The sequence below is a fragment of the Mauremys reevesii genome, linkage group 22 (genome assembly GCF_016161935.1).
Source record: "Mauremys reevesii isolate NIE-2019 linkage group 22, ASM1616193v1, whole genome shotgun sequence".
Classification (NCBI taxonomy): domain Eukaryota; kingdom Metazoa; phylum Chordata; order Testudines; family Geoemydidae; genus Mauremys; species Mauremys reevesii.
This window is the reverse complement of record NC_052644.1, coordinates 24,910,842-24,926,879: the sequence shown is the minus strand read 5'-3', so window position 1 is coordinate 24,926,879 and position 16,038 is coordinate 24,910,842. Positions and strand designations below refer to the sequence as shown.

Genomic DNA, 16,038 nt, shown 5'->3' with positions numbered 1-16,038 from the left:
CCCAGCGCCGCCGCCCCAGGAGCGTCCTAGGCGCGGGGGGGTCTCCGGCCCCACGTCCTGCCTGAGCCCAGGGCCGCTCCCCGCCTCGGCAAACAGCGCGGCCGGGCTGGGCCAGCAGCTCCCAGCACAGACAAGGGCCCCACGTACAAACCTTGGGCGGATTATGGCCCCAAACCACCTGCAGCTCCAATGCGACGAGGTGCAGCCCGTTGCCTGCTTCTCTCCGGGCTCCGGCCCGTGACTGGCGCTAGGAGCTCAGCGGAGTCAGTCCTCAGAGCCACGGTGTGGGTGATCCTAGGCTGAGCTGCCAGTCAGCGTCCCACGGGTGGGGCGGGGGGAGCGAGCATGCGGGCTGGCGCCTCCCAGCCACAATCTCTTAGGCCTGGTTTGCACCAGGAACTTACATCAGTGCAGCTACGGTGTGAAAAACCTGAGACATGCAGCAAAACTGACCCACCCCTGGTGCAACCAGCACTAAGTAGATGAAAGAATTCTTCCATCAACCCGGCTATAGCGTCTCGGGGAGGTGCATTACCTATGCCCATGGGAAACCTCCCCCCGGCCCCTGTCGGCATAGGTAGCTGACACAGCCCTGATGGGGTGTGTGAGACGTGTGGACATCCCCTGCACATGGCATTTGGATTCGCTCTGCACCTGTCTGGAATACACGCTCTCAGGCCGTGACTCTGCCAGCGTTCCCGGTGCAGCCTGCCCCACTTCAGTGCTGGGACGTCGATTCCAGTGGATGGGGGGCAACAGAACATTGTGGGCTGGAGTCACAAGGGGCACTTCCAGCATTTACACTCAACAACATTAACAAAACCCCCACTCAGCTGCCCCCAACATTGCAGGCAGCTACCCCCCCCCCCAGGAAGCGTCTGCAAAATAGGGGATGGTTATATTTTTAACTAAAAATGGAGATTTTTTTTTTGTAATTAAATACATTTTTGTTTTTAAAAAATAAAAATATAAAATTAATTGTGAAATTAGCCCCACCTTCATTAGGTCACCCCAATTCCTTGTCCCTCCCTCAGGGGCCCACCCTGCAACCCTGGCCACAGGGATGTCTATGGGACAGACCACACTAGAGTGACCCCGCAGCATGGACAGAGACTGCACTGATGGAAGGGGGCTTTCCAGCAGTATAGGAACACACACACGGGGGGGGGGGGGGGGGGGTCCAGCGCACAGCGCACAGCACCGCTCTCTCTGCCTCTGCTTTCCAACCAGTGCACCCTCCTCCTCTTCCTTTCTAGGAGCCAAGCCTGCACCTCCCCAGCTGCTGCTCATCCTTAATTAGCTGCCTTCCACCCCTCTCCAGGGTGGGCTAATTGGACCACTCAGCTGCCTGTTAACTCTTCACCTGCCAGCATGGGGCACATGTCCCATGGGGGGGGGGTAGGGGGGCTGCAGAGGTGGATTCTGGGAGATGCTGTTTGAGGGTCTTTGGGAGGGTCCCATCTCCCATGTTAGGCAGAAGGAGGATCCCACGCAGGGCTGCGTAGGGGGCAGCAGGGCTCATTAACCAAAGGGAGGGGAGAGTCCCTGAGAGGGAGGCTGTACATGGGGGTGGGGTCCTGGGAGAAGGTTGATCCCAGCGGGCTGTGCTGAGGGAGGTTCCAGTGGGGGTAGCTCCAAGGGGTGGATCGCAAGCTGGGGAGGGGAGGGTCTTTTTCCTGCTTATATTCAGACAGGCAGGGGTTTCCACTGCAGCATTTATTGCAGAGTTCATCACAACATGGGTGGGGTCTATACAGAGCCCCCTGCACAGAGTCCCACAGCCCCCCAGCATTGTGCACACACACACCCCCGGCTCAGCTAGTCTCAGAGCTGAAACCAGTCCAAGGTGCTGGCCAGATGCAGGGACTGTCTCTGTCCCCCGTCCCCCCCCCCCAGGACAGTCCAGCTGATGCCTGGTCTGCACCCCGAGCAGCACCAGCTCCAGCATCTCCAAGGCAACGGGGGCAGAGAGGACGTTGGCCCAGCCTCTTGCCCCTCCCCTGGCTCCCCAGGGGTGCCAGAGGGCAGGCGCTAGCGGGGTACTGGTGGCCCGAACATCTCCATGGTCTCTATCACCAGGGAGAGATGGTCCAGGAAGGAGCTGATGGAAACACGCAGGATCCGGGCCTCATCTGCTTTCCAGTGCCTGGTAGGAGGATATGGGGTGAGGTGGGAGGGGAGCCCCCCCTAAACCCAGCTTAGCCAGTACCCCTCATGACCCACAGACCTGCCAGTGCCCCTCACTCCTGACCTGCAGACCCTACTAGCCCCACTCTGACACCCCCCCCCCCCAGCTCTGCTGGTGCCCCTCACTCCCAACCCGCAGCCCCTGCTAGCCCAGCCCTGCCGGTGCCCCTCACTCCCGACCCGCAGCCCCTAGTGAGGGTTGGTCTCCATGGGGGGGGGGGGGGCTCACTCACACGTGTAGGAAGTTCTCAGTCACCGTCAGTTCTTTGCTGATCCCCCCCTTGCGGGGCTCAGGGTCGGGGGCCAGGGAGCCGTGAGCGATTTGGGCCTCCAGGGGGGATGGAAATGGGATGCCCAAGGTGCTGTGGGGGGGGGGAGGTTAAGGAAAAAGGGAGTGGGAAAAAACTGGGGTGGGGGCAGGTGAGAGACATGGCCAGTCCCATGGGAGAGACCCACCACAGCCCCCTCCCCCAGAGACCCCTGCAGGCCCCTGATATCCCCACAGCCTCATCACCTCCCCAAATCCTCCCAGCCCCTTCTGCACCCCCAGACCCACCCCCAGCCCCCTCCCCCCAGCCCCCCCCACAGCCCCCTCACCCACAGCCCTGCCCCCAGCCCCTTCTGCACCCCCAGACCCACCCCCAGCCCCCTCAACCCCCCAGCCCCTTCTGCACCCCCAGCCCTGCCCCCAGCCCCCTCACCCCCTCCTGCACCCCCAGACCCACCCCCAGACCCTTCTGCACCCCAGCCCTGCCCCAGCCCCTCACCTCCTCCTGCACCCCAGCCCACCCCCAGCCCCTTCTGCACCCCCAGACCTGCTCACAGCCCCCTCACCCCAGCCCTGCCCCAGCCCCTCACCCCTCCTGCACCCCAGACCCACCAACAGCCCCTCACCCCAGCCCCTTCTGCACCCCAGCCCTGCCCCCAGCCCCTTCTGCACCCCAGCCCCACAGCCCCTCACCCCTTCTGCGCTCCCAGCCCCGCCCACAGCCCCCTCACCACCCCGCGCCCACTCGCCGCCCGGATACAAGCCCAGCCCAACCCGGGCTGCTCCAGCTTCTTCCATCCCGGCCACGTCTCCGCCCCACGTGCCGCAAGGGGGCGGAGTTTTGCGGCCAGGCCCCGCCCTTGCACACGTCAATCCCGCCCCGCCCCCACGCGGAACTCGCCCTCCCTGAGACCCTCCTGCAGGGAACCCCCGCCCTGCACAGCGACCCCCAGCTGAGACCCCCCCAGCATCCACTGCCCTCCCCCCACCCCTGCAGGGCGGTACCCCGGAGCCCCCCAACCTCCCACCTGGCAGGGGTGGCAGAGACCCCTTTTGTGCAGGGGCCAGTGCACCAGAACCTCCTCTGGGACACAGCCCGCCCCCCCCAGCAAGTCACACCCCAATCACAGGGGCTTCAGCAGCACCCCCCTCCCCTGTCACAGTCCCCTCCCAAATCCCAGCCCTATTCGCCATATTTCCACCCCCCCACCCCCCAGGTCTGCAAAGCAAATCTACCTCCAGCATCAGCCTGGCTTCCTTCTTCACCCTCAGCAGGGGGTGATATGGGGGGGGGGGACTTAGAGGACACAGATGCCCCATGGGGACAGAGATGGAGGTCACCAGGTGAGGGGCCCCGGCATAACCAGCCCCATGCCCCACACCAGAGGGACCATGTCCTGATGCTGGCCAAGGGGTCCCTGAGTAACTGGCCCCTGCCTAGGCCCAGAAGGGGTATGTCTCAGCACCAGGCAAGGGATGCCCAGATAACTGGCCCCTACCCCCACCCCAGAGGTGGCCCCAGGCAAGGTGGCCCCAGATAACCACCCCCCTGGCCTACCCTAGAGGTGGCTTCATCCCTGGTCTCTGTATAACCAGCCCCCTGCCCCACCCCTGTTAACACATCAGGCAGAGCTGGGCAGGTCTCACACCCACCATCATCTTTAATGGAGAATGGGAGACACACACAGGCTCCTTAGCAGCAGTTGAGAGGTGTGAGGAGGGGGCAGAGGGACCCCAAACCCCATACTGGGCCCTGCCTGCAGGCTCCTTGTTCCAGGTGCAGGGAGGGCCAGGCTGAAGTCTTCCCCCTGGGCCCACGGCTGTCTGGACACTAGTCCAGGAATCCCATCTCCATCGCATCAGCCACCTCCGGGTGCAGCAGCCGCGTGGCCAGCCGCTCAATGTCGTCCAGGCTCAGCAGGCGAAGGCTCCGCTCGTAATCCTGGAGGGAGAGGGGGGCTTAGCACGGCAACCCCCAGGGTGTACAGGAAGGGGGGGGGCGCTCTGGGATCCCTGTAGCCCCCTGCCCCACCATCAGTGCTGGGTCCCCGGATAACCAGCCCCTGCATCCCACCCCGGAGGGGCCACATCTCAGTGCTGGGTCCCTCGATAACCAGCCCCACCCCAGAGGCACCACATCCTGGTGCCACGTGGGTTTCAAGGATGCAATGACCCATCCAGGAATCCCCCCAGCCTACAGCTCCCTCCGCGCCAGGGCTCCAGGCATCACCTTCTGCAGCTGCTCTAGCACCTTCTCCGTGTCGGCCGTGCTGAAGTGCCGTGCCAGGACCTGGCCCAGCGGGTGCCAGATGGTCGGGAATGGTGGCAGGGGTCCCCTGTGTCCCGGCTCCTCGGGGGAAGCCTTCTCCGGCGGCTTGATTACCAGGTTCAGCTTGGACTCTGGGCCGATGGAATAGTCTGAGAGCCGGTGCTCATCTGTGGGGGTGGCAGAGGGGCCATGAGCTCCTGTTCCCCCCAGCTCACAGGGACCCCTGGGACCCCAAGATAAAGGCACCCCCCACACCACTGAAAAACAGAAGTTATGGAGCATTACAACTCTTACCCCATCCCAGAAGGGCTGCGTCTCAGAACCAGGTGAAGGATTCCTGGGTAACCAGCCACTGCGCCCTGCCACAGGTTGGGGGGCAGGCATGTTTCAGCACTGGGCAAGGGGTCCTGGTATAAACACCCCCTGCCCCACCCCAGAGGACCTGCGTCTCAGTACTGGGTGAGACTCAGTCTAGGAGTCTCCATGTAACCAGCTCCCTGCAACTTCAAACACAATGAGGAGTCCAGTGGCACCTTAAAGACTAACAGATTTATTTGGGCATAAGCTTCCGTGGGTAAAAAAATTTTATCCACGGAAGCTTATGCCCAAATAAATCTGTTAGTCTTTAAGGTGCCACTGGACTCCTCATTGTGTTTGTGGATACAGACTAACACGGCTACCCCTCTGATACTTGACTCCCCGCATCTTAGCACTGGGTGAGGAGTCCCCATATAAACACCCCGTCCCACCCCAGAGGCAGCTGCACCGAATGAGATTAGATTAATCGGGTGGGCAATGAAATGGCTGGTGTTGGTAATGATATGCATTGTCATGACATTTCAGGGTAACAAGACATATGGGGAGCAGTCGTGCCCCTCTGAGGGCTGCCTGTCTGCAGGCTCGGGTGTGCTCCGGGAGCAGGCACCCACCTGCCAGGGCCTTGCCCTTGAAAAGCAGCCGCTGCTGAGAGACTGGGACGTTCAACTTCTCTGAGACCAGGCGCTTCAGGGTGCTGACGCGCTCATCTGGAGAGACCTGGGGAAAATGGGGGATGGGGGGAAAGGCTGGAGTGGGGAGCTACACCCCACCCCAGGACTGACAAACCACACACACCAGCGCCCCCCATCCATCCCCCAGGAACCTCCTGCACAAACCCTCCCCATCTTACAACCCCAGCACCTGCCAGGAACCTGCCTCACCCAACCCCCCCTGCCCCCACACACCCTCCCCGGATCTTCCCTATCTCTCCACCCCAGCATCACTCCTGGACCCGCCCCGCCTCCCCACCTGTTCCCCCGCAGGGTGGAGACGCAGGCAGAAGGCCCCTCTAAACACCCCCACCGACCCAGCGCCCCCAGGCACAGCTCCTCCCAGCCCCAGCCCCGGGCACAGCCCTCCCCAACCAGCACCCCCACCCTGGGCGCAGCCCCAGCCAACCCCCGGCAGTGCCTCCCACCCCAGCCCTGCTGCCCCCCTCGGGCGCAGCCCCACACACACCCTGGGCGCAGCCCCAGCCAACCCCACCCTGGGCGCAGCCCCAGCACAACCCCCGGGCAGCCCTCCCACCCCCAGCCCCGCTGCCCCCAGCCAACCCCAGCTATGGCACAGCCCTCCCAGCCCCGCTGCCCCCCCCGGGCGCAGCCCCCCCGCACCTGCAGGCTGCAGCCCCGGCCCTGCAGCGCCTTCACCGTGAGCAGCATCGCGGGATCGCGGCCGCGCAGCCCCGGAGCGGCCCCTTTAACGGCACCATAGACACCCGGGAGGACACCGGGATAGAGCGGCCGCCGCCAGGCAGCATAGAGTTGTAAGAGGGCCCGCTAGACCAGGCGGAAGGAGGCCATAGAGTGCCGCGAGTCCGCAGATAGAGCGGCCGGTGTGATGCCATAGAGTCTGAGCGGACCGCTGCCCAGAGTGACCGTAACCATAGAGCCCAAGGGGGCGGGGAGACTGGGAGAAACATCATACCATAGAGACGCGGTGCAGAGCCAGGGCCAGAGCGGCTGGCTCTATACCATGGAGAACCAGCGAGCACCAGGACTACATTCCAGAATTATACCATAGAGATCCAACGGAAGAGACAGAGCGACACTCTCTACCATACCAGGCCCAGTGAGAGCAAACGCCACTCTGGCCAACCACCAGTACCATAGAGACGCACGAGATACCATAGAACTTGGAGCTGGGGCAGCGCCATGGGGAGGGGGGAGACTGGGCAGCCGGGGCCTCCCAGTGTCTCCGCCCCGCAGGAACTCCTGAGTCTCCAGCCCTGGGCTGCCCCCATTCCCCCCAGTGCCCCTCACTCCCGACCCGCAGCCCCCGCCAGCCCGGCCCTGGGCCCCCCCAGCTCTGCCGGTGCCCCTCACTCCCGACCCGCAGCCCCCGCCAGCCCGGCCCTGCCGGTGCCCCTCACTCCCGACCCGCAGCCCCCGCCAGCCCGGCCCTGGGCCCCCCAGCTCTGCCAGTGCCCCTCACTCCCGACCCGCAGCCCCCGCCAGCCCGGCCCTGGGCCCCCCCCAGCTCTGCCGGTGCCCCTCACTCCCGACCCGCAGCCCCAGCCAGCCCGGCCCTGGGCCCCCCCCAGCTCTGCCGGTGCCCCTCACTCCCGACCCGCAGCCCCCGCCAGCCCGGCCCTGGGCCCCAGCTCTGCCGGTGCCGCTCACTCCCGACCCGCAGCCCCTGCCAGCCCGGCCCCGGGCCCCCCCCCGCTCTGCCGGTGCCCCTCACTCCCGACCCGCAGCCCCTGCCAGCCCGGCCCTGGGCCCCCCAGCTCTGCCGGTGCCCCTCACTCCCGACCCGCAGCCCCTGCTAGCCCGGCCCTGGGCCCCGCAGCCCTGCCGCTGCCCCTCACTCCCGACCTGCAGCCCCTGCCAGCCCAGCTCTGCACCCCCAGCTCTGCCGGTGCCCCTCCCTCCCGCCCCACAGCCCCCCAGCACTGCCGGTGCCCCTCACTCCCGACCCACAGCCCCCAGCTCTGCCGGTGCCGCTCACTCCCGCCGCGCAGCGCCGGCCACCCCAGCCCTGCCGGTGCCCCTCACTCCCGACCCGCAGCCCCCTGCTAACCCAGCCCTGCCCCCCACAGCTCTGCTGGTGCCCCTCACTCCCGACCCGCAGCCCCCGCCAGCCCGGACCTGGGCCCCAGCTCTGCCGGTGCCCCTCACTCCCGACCCGCAGCCCCCGCCAGCCCGGCCCTGGGCCCCCCCAGCTCTGCCGGTGCCCCTCACTCCCGACCCGCAGCCCCTGTTCTGCTGGTGCCCCTCACTCCCGACCTGCAGCCCCCGCCAGCCTGGCCGTGCCCCCCCAGCTCTGCCGGTGCCCCTCACACCCGACCCGCAGCCCCTGCTAGCTAGCCCGGCCCTGGGCCCCCCAGCTCTGCCGGTGCCCCTCACTCCCGACCCGCAGCCCCCCTGTTCTGCTGGTGCCCCTCACTCCCGACCCGCAGCCCCCGCCAGCCCGGACCTGGGCCCCCCAGCTCTGCCGGTGCCCCTCACTCCCGACCCGCCGCCCCGCCAGCCTGGCCCTGCCCCCAGCCCTGCCAGGGCCCCTCACGCCCGACCCGCAGCCCCGCCAGCCCGGCCCTGGGCCCCAGCTCTGCCGGTGCCCCCTCACTCCCGACCCACAGCCCCTGCCAGCCCGGCCCTGGGCCCCCCAGCTCTGCCGGTGCCCCTCACTCCCGACCCGCAGCCCCCTGCTCTGCTGGTGCCCCTCACTCCCGACCTGCAGCCCCCGCCAGCCTGGCCGTGCCCCCCCAGCTCTGCCGGTGCCCCTCACTCCCGACCCGCAGCCCCTGCTAGCCCAGCCCTGGGCCCCCCAGCTCTGCCGGTGCCCCTCACTCCCGACCCGCAGCCCCCCTGTTCTGCTGGTGCCCCTCACTCCCGACCTGCAGCCCCCGCCAGCCTGGCCGTGCCCCCAGCTCTGCCGGTGCCCTCACTCCCGACCCACAGCCCCTGCTCCCCCCGCCCGGCCCCCCCAGCTCTGCCGGTGCCCCTCACTCCCGACCCGCAGCCCCCGCCAGCCCGGACCTGGGCCCCCCAGCTCTGCCGGTGCCCCTCACTCCCGACCCGCAGCCCCTGCCAGCCCGGACCTGGGCCCCCCAGCTCTGCCGGTGCCCCTCACTCCCAACCCGCAGCCCCCGCTAGCCCGGCCCAGGGCCCCCCCACCGCTGCCGGTGCCCCACACACCCGCCCCGCAGCCCCGTGCTCTGCCGGTGCCCCTCACTCCCGACCCGCAGCCCCCGCCAGCCCGGCCCTGGGCCCCCCCAGCTCTGCCGGTGCCCCTCACTCCCGACCCGCAGCCCCCGCCAGCCCGGCCCTGGGCCCCCCCAGCTCTGCCGGTGCCCCTCACTCCCGACCCGCAGCCCCCGCCAGCCCGGCCCAGGGCCCCCCCAGCTCTGCCGGTGCCCCACACACCCGACCCGCAGCCCCCCCCAGCCCCGCCCTGGGCCCCCCCCGCTCGGCCGGTGCCCCTCCCACCCGCCCCGCAGCCCCCGCCCGCCCGGCCCTGGGCCCCCCCGCTCTGCCGGTGCCCCTCACTCCCGACCCGCAGCCCCCGCCAGCCCGGCCCTGGGCCCCCCGGCTCTGCCGGTGCCCCTCACTCCCGACCCGCAGCCCCCGCCAGCCCGGCCCTGGGCCCCGGCTCTGCCGGTGCCCCTCACCCCCGACCCGCAGCCCCCGCCAGCCCGGACCTGGGCCCCCCGGCTCTGCCGGTGCCCCTCACTCCCGACCCGCAGCCCCTGCCAGCCCGGACCTGGGCCCCCCGGCTCTGCCGGTGCCCCTCACTCCCGACCCGCAGCCCCCGCTAGCCCGGCCCTGGCCCCCCCCAGCTCTGCCGGTGCCCCTCACTCCCGCCCCGCAGCCCCCGTGCTCTGCCGGTGCCCCTCACTCCCGACCCACAGCCCCCGCTAGCCCTGCCCTGGGCCCCCCAGCTATGCCGGTGCCCCTCACTCCCGACCCACAGCCCCCCAGCTCTGCCGGTGCCCCTCACTCCCGACCCGCAGCCCCCGCCAGCCCGGCCCTGGGCCCCCCAGCTCTGCCGGTGCCCCTCACTCCCGACCCGCAGCCCCTGCCAGCCCGGCCCTGGGCCCCCCAGCTCTGCCGGTGCCCCTCACTCCCGACCCGCAGCCCCCGCCAGCCCAGCCCTGGGCCCCCCAGCTCTGCCGGTGCCCCTCACTCCCGACCCGCAGCCCCCGCTAGCCCAGCCCTGGGCCCCCCCCAGCTCTGCCGGTGCCCCTCACTCCTGACCCGCAGCCCCTGCTAGCCCAGCCCTGCCGGTGCCCCAATCCCGCCCCGCAGCCCCTGCTAGCCCAGCGCTGCCGGTGCCCCTCACTCCCAACCCGCAGCCCCTGCTAGCCCAGCCCTGGGCTCCCCGCATCACAGCGGGAATAAGGAAGTGGGCAGGAGACCCAGTTTCCCCATTTCCTTGTTGTTGCCATGAGGGTATGGTGGGGAGAGGCATTAGGCTTAGAAGTTGCACAGCAGAGAGGGGCAGGGAAGGCAGCCTGGCATGGGCCCCTGGCTTCCCCACTCTCCATGCCAGGGGTCAGGCACAGAGCAGCCTGCACTGGGGCCAGGACCCATGTTTGCTCTCAGGGTGGCATCTGGGTTGTGCCTGTCCCAGCTGAGCAAAGGGAGCCCAGCTGCCTACAGCCCCCTCCTTTGCTTCCCCCCACCCCAGTAACAGCTCCATGCAAAAACTGTGTTGCTCTCTTTCCTTTATTCGAACCCTCACCCTTGTGGGAGGGGGGATGCTCCCCCCTCCTGTAAACAGCCCAGGCCCCACACCCTGGGGGGCCACCGCCAGCAGCATAGAAAATACATCGTATAAAAATAAGGCTGGGTGTTTGGGGGCCCAATGGGAAGGTTTTGGTTTCCAATTGTCCCCGCAGGGAAGGGCCCTAGGCCCAGAGGCCCTTCTACAGCAGGTCCCTGAATTCTCCCATCTCTGCCCCCCAGCAAGGAGGGAAGCACAGCCCCGTTTGCAGCTGCCTCCAGCAGGGGGTGCTCAGGGGCTGGCTGGCGGCCACAGCTTCTTATAGAGAAGATGACCCAGCACCAGCAGCAGCATCTCAGCCGTGCTGCTCAGCGCCACCACGAAGGGGGCCTGGGAGGCGTAGTCGGCCTGCCGGCGGTGGAAGGAGAGCTGCAGGACCGCCAGGGCCAGCAGGCTGTTCTGCACTCCCACTTCGATGCTAACCGTCCGGCGGTGTGGGCCCGGCAGCCGAAGGCAGGCGGCCAGGAGGTAGCCCAGCAGGAGGCCAAAGAGGGGCACACTCAGCCCAGCCAGCACCACCGGGGGCCGCACATCTGCCAGAATGAAGGCCCCCATGTGGTAGGCCATGAAGAGCCCGCCCAGGATGAGGGCAAAGCTGAAGGGCTTGATCAGCAGCAGCAGCAGGCGGGCGACCCGGGGCAGCTTGCACTTCACCAGCAGGCCGGCCGAGATGGGTACCGCGATGAAGAGCAGCGTGGCCAGGATCTTGGCGAAGGGCACGTGCAGGCTCTGGTGGGCGCTCAGCAGCCGCCCGTAGAGTGCTGAGGAGAGCGGCATCAGCCCAGCAGCCGCCACCGTGGACAGCAGCGTCATGGAGATGGCCAGGGTGACGTCCCCGCCCAGCAGCAGGCTGTAGAGGTACCCGCCACCCCCGCCCGGCGAGGAGCAGGTGACGACCAGCCCTAGCGCCAACGCCTTGGGCAGGGCGAAGGCCAGTGACATGAGGTAGCCGTACAGGGGCATGGCAACGAACTGGCCCAGGATGCCCAGGAGGACGGGGTGGGGCTGGCGCGCCAGGCCCCGTAGTGCCTCCAGCTCCACCTTGCAGCCGAAGGCGCACTTGTTGACGAAGATGAGGGGCAGGAGGGCGTAGAGCAGCGGGTTCTCCGAGAAGTGGCCCAGCCCTGGGTGCTCCGGCTCCTCGCCCGGCAGCACCCGCACCCGGAACTCGCCCCGCTCCTCCACCAGTCGGTGCTGGTCCAGCAGGCGCAGCCGGAGCGGTGCCAGGCCAGCCGGGCCCGAGCGGATGGCCACCACAAAGCCCCCCGCCCCGCAGCACAGGGTGCTGACGTTCTCCACTGTCAGCACGGTGGGCGCAAGTGAGGCAGCGCTAAGCTGGGTCCCACCTGCCGTCCTGTTGGTGCCCGGGTAGCGGCTGGACACCACCATGATGCCCCGGCTCCTCTCGGGGAAGTCGAACTCCAGGGTGCTGCCATCGCCCATGCTCAGGTACCTGCCAGCCTGCTGCCCCCTGGCCGGCTGGGCCCAGCAGCCCAGCAGCAGCAGCAGGAGTGGCAGGACCTGTGCCATGCCAGGGGGTCTCACGGCCCACGGGCACCTGGTCTCCGGCGGCTCCGGCACATGGGGACGTCCCTCAGCCAGGACGCATGGGTGGCCTCTCCGCTCTGTCGCCGGGTGTCCCCGCCAACCTGGGGGGAGGGAATGGGAGAGGGTGAGAGGAGGAGCCTGAGGGGGTGGGAGGGGTCTTGGCCGAGGCTGCCAGCTCCTGGCCGCCCACCCTGGAGCAGGGAACTGGCCAAGCTGGACTGAGAGAAGGGGCAGCCCAGAGCCAGGCTGTGGGGGGAATGCATGGGGTAGGGATTATGGGGCAGGGGTTGTGGGGCGGGGCTGGCCATTCCCTCTCTCTTCAGTTGTGCTACCAAAGTTAGTAAGAGACAGGTAGGGAAGCTGATCACAGATACCCCCCCCAAGACAACCTATATGCATCCCTCTCCCCATAGATAGCCCCCCTGCACACACCCCTCCCCGATACCACCCACACCTTGCACCCTCCATCAACAAGGCACACAGGGGTGGGGCAGTCCCTAAATGGTGCTCCACCCTGTAGGGTCAGAGGTCACACAAGGGTATAGGGAGAAGGGTCAAACTCCTCCAGGACCTAGCCCCAGGCCTCCCCTCTCCAGCTCCAGGCAGGCCCCTGCCCTCTGCCCCCCCACCCCTCCTGCTAATCCCTGCAACACCCCACACTCTGAATCCTAGCTGGACCCCTGGCCCTGCAGCCCCCCACTGCGACCACCCCCAGCCCTACCAGCGAAGGGACGCAACCCCCCTATCCCCATTCCAGGTCCCACCCCCATCACCTTATCTTCATCCCCTCCTGCTGCCCCCGGTGCCCCCACCACCTCTCCCATCCCCCTCTTGCTGCCCCCCTCCAGGTCCCCAGCCCCCTGGTCCCTCTGCCATCCCCCTCCTGCTACCTCCCCCACCGGTCCTCAGCCCCCTGGCCCATCCCCCTCCTGCTGCCTCCCGGTCCCCATCCCCTGGCCCATCCCCTCCTGCTGCCTCCCCGGTCCCCATCCCCTGGCCCATCCTCCTCCTGCTGCCTCCCCTGGTCCGCCCCGGTCCCCAGACCCCTGGCCCATCCCCTCCTGCTGCCTCCCCGGTCCCCAGCCCCTGGCCCCTCCCCTCCTGCTGCCTCCCGGTCCCCAGCCCCTGGCCTCTCCCCTCCTGCTGCCTCCCCCGGTCCCCAGCCCCTGGCCCATCCCCTCCTGCTGCCTCCCCCGGTCCCCAGCCCCTGGCCCTCCCCTCCTGCTGCCTCCCCAGGTCCCCTGGCCCATCCCCTCCTGCTGCCTCCCCTGGTCCGCCCCAGCCCCTGGCCCATCCCCTCCTGCTGCCTCCCCGGTCCCCAGCCCCTGGCCCCTCCCCTCCTGCTGCCTCCCCGGTCCCCAGCCCCTGGCCCTCCCCCTCCTGCTGCCTCCCCGGTCCCCAGCCCCTGGCCCATCCCCTCCTGCTGCCTCCCCGGTCCCCAGCCCCTGGCCCTCCCCCTCCTGCTGCCTCCCCGTCCCCAGCCCCTGGCCCCTCCCCTCCCTGCTGCCTCCCCAGGTCCCCTGGCCCCTCCCCCATCTTGCTCCGTACCCGGCACCGGCAGCCCCACTTGACTCGGCTGCGTCCGTCTCCCTTCGGTCCCGCCCCTCTTCTGCGTCACAGCCGCGGCCCCGCCCGCGGGACCCGATCTCACAATGGTCCCACCCACCACAGAAGTGGCTGCGGACCGAGGGGGAGGGGCCTGGGGGCCGGAAGTACGTTAGAAAGGGCGGAGACTAAGGGCTCGCTGTACTGTGATTGGTTGGGGCTCTGCGATCTCCTGTACCATGATTGGTGGCGCTAGAGGCGCCTGTAGCTCTGATTGGTGGCGCTAGGGGCACCCGGAGCGCTGATTGGTGGCGCTAGGGGCGCCTGTAGCTCTGATTGGTGGTGCTAGGGGCACCCGGAGCGCTGATTGGTGGCGCTAGGGGCGCCTGTAGCGCTGATTGGTGGCGCTAGGGGCGCCTGTAGCTCTGATTGGTGGAGCTGGGGATACCCGGAGCGCTGATTGGCAGAGCGCCTGATTGTTGCCCGCTTCACACGCAACGTTCTTCTCCACGCATCGGTGAAGAGGATTTTACACCGCGCGCGGGTCCCCCGGGCGCTGTCACGTGACACCAGGCTCGGGTCCCCCGGGGGCTGTCACGTGACACCGCGCGCGGGTCCCCTGGGGGCTGAGGGGTGGGTCCTCGCCCTGCCCCCTCCCCACTATCTGCCCTGTGATTGGTGGGATTGGGCCCCCCCCCCCCACGGTCTGTGTCCATCACATGGACTGGGCGGGCGAGGCCCAGCAAACACCAGGCCCCAAAACGTCTCTCCCCCGCCCCCCTCCCAGGCCGGTGCCGCAGCCCAGCCCGGGGCTCGCCCCAGGGACCCTGTGTCGGCCCGCGCCGGCTCCTGCTCCTGCTCCTGCTCCTGCCCCGGCTCCTGCCCTGCCCTGCCCCTGCCCCCCTGCCCCTGCCCCAGCCCCAGCCCCAGCCCCAGCCCCTGCCCCTGCCCCTGCCCCAGCCCCAGCCCCTGCTCCTGCCCCTGCTCCTGCTCCGGCCCCTGCCCCTGCCCCTGCCCCTGCTCCTGCCCCCTGCCCCTGCCCGGCCCTGCCCGGCCCCTGCCCCTGCCCCTGCCCTGCTCCTGCCCCGGCTCCTGCCCCAGCCCCTGCCCCGGCCCCTGCTCCTGCCCCGGCTCCTGCCCCAGCCCCAGCCCCAGCCCCTGCTCCTGCCCCGGCCCCTGCCCCAGCCCCTGCCCTGCCCCAGCCCCTGCCCCTGCCCGGCCCTGCCCCGGCTCCTGCCCTGCCCCTGCCCCTGCTCCTGCCCCGGCCCCAGCCCCTGCCCCTGCCCCTGCCCCTGGGCCCTGCCCTGCCCCTGCCCCTGCTCCTGCCCCAGCCCCTGCTCCTGCCCCTGCCCCTGCCCCTGCTCCTGCCCCAGCCCCTGCCCCTGCTCCTGCCCCTGCCCCTGCCCCTGCTCCTGCCCTGCTCCTGCCCCGGCCCCGGCCCCGGCCCCTGCCCCTGCCCCTGCCCCAGCTCCTGCTCCTGCCCCTGCCCCTGCCCCGGCCCCGGCCCCGGCCCCGGCCCCGGCCCCGGCTCCTGCCCCTGCCCCGGCCCCAGCCCCTGCCCCCTGCCCCTGCCCCTGCCCTGCCCCTGCCCCCTGCCCCTGCCCGGCCCCAGCCCCTGCCCCTGCCCCCCCTGCCTGCCCCCCTGCCCTGCCCCTGCCCTGCCCCAGCCCTGCCCCTGCCCTGCCCTGCCCCTGCCCTGCCCTGCCCCTGCCCGGCCCGGCCCCAGCCCCTGCTCCTGCCCCTGCCCCTGCCCCTGCTCCTGCCCTGCCCCAGCCCCTGCTCCTGCCCCTGCCCTGCCCCTGCCCCTGCCCTGCCCTGCCCCTGCCCCTGCCCCTGCCCCTGCTCCTGCCCAGCCCCAGCCCTGCCCCTGCTCCTGCCCGGCCCCAGCCCCTGCTCCTGCTCCTGCCCCTGCCCCTGCCCCAGCCCCTGCCCCTGCTCCTGCCCTGCCCCGCCCTGCCCCAGCCCCTGCTCCTGCCCCGGCTCCTGCCCCTGCCCCTGCCCCGGCCCCTGCTCCTGCCCCTGCCCCTGCCCCTGCTCCTGCCCCAGCCCCTGCCCTGCCCCTGCTCCTGCCCCTGCTCCTGCCCCAGCCCCTGCTCCTGCCCCTGCCCCTGCTCCTGCCCCTGCCCCTGCTCCTGCCCCTGCCCCTGCTCCTGCTCCCTGCTCCTGCCCCTGCTCCTGCCCCAGCCCCTGCCCTGCCCTGCTCCTGCTCCTGCCCCTGCTCCTGCCCCTGCTCCTGCCCCAGCCCCTGCCCTGCCCCTGCCCTGCCCCTGCTCCTGCCCCAGCCCCTGCCCCTGCCCCCTGCCCTGCCCCAGCCCCTGCTCCTGCTCCAGCCCCTGCTCCTGCTCCGGCCCCAGCCCCAGCCCCAGCCCCGGCCCCTGCCCCTGCGCCGGCCCCCGCCCCAGCCCCTGCTCCTGCTCCTGCCCCTGCCCCTGCTCCTGCCCCTGCCCCTGCTCCT

General features: G+C 69.7%; 3 protein-coding genes across 3 annotated transcripts; all 3 read right to left on the bottom strand.

Annotated features, from left to right (window-relative positions):
* Positions 1 to 1,203: 1,203 nt before the first annotated feature.
* Positions 1,204 to 3,309, bottom strand: LAGE3 (L antigen family member 3). The gene is made up of 3 exons (XM_039510837.1): positions 3,216 to 3,309; positions 2,421 to 2,549; positions 1,204 to 2,146 (listed from the first exon to the last, which is right to left on the bottom strand). The coding sequence occupies exons 1-3, from the start codon at positions 3,251 to 3,253 to the stop codon at positions 2,032 to 2,034; spliced, it is 282 nt and encodes a 93-aa protein (XP_039366771.1). The 5' UTR covers positions 3,254 to 3,309; the 3' UTR covers positions 1,204 to 2,031.
* Positions 3,310 to 4,098: 789 nt separating this feature from the next.
* On the bottom strand, positions 4,099 to 6,565 carry UBL4A (ubiquitin like 4A). The gene is made up of 4 exons (XM_039509778.1): positions 6,377 to 6,565; positions 5,654 to 5,759; positions 4,686 to 4,891; positions 4,099 to 4,397 (listed from the first exon to the last, which is right to left on the bottom strand). Exons 1-4 carry the CDS (start codon positions 6,422 to 6,424, stop codon positions 4,287 to 4,289), a joined length of 471 nt encoding a protein of 156 aa, XP_039365712.1. The 5' UTR covers positions 6,425 to 6,565; the 3' UTR covers positions 4,099 to 4,286.
* A 3,849-nt stretch (positions 6,566 to 10,414) lies between these two features.
* Positions 10,415 to 13,860, bottom strand: SLC10A3 (solute carrier family 10 member 3). Its single transcript, XM_039509777.1, has 2 exons — positions 13,587 to 13,860; positions 10,415 to 12,139 (listed from the first exon to the last, which is right to left on the bottom strand). Exon 2 carries the CDS (start codon positions 12,018 to 12,020, stop codon positions 10,722 to 10,724), a length of 1,299 nt encoding a protein of 432 aa, XP_039365711.1. The 5' UTR covers positions 12,021 to 12,139; positions 13,587 to 13,860; the 3' UTR covers positions 10,415 to 10,721.
* Between the last annotated feature and the right edge of the window lie 2,178 nt (positions 13,861 to 16,038).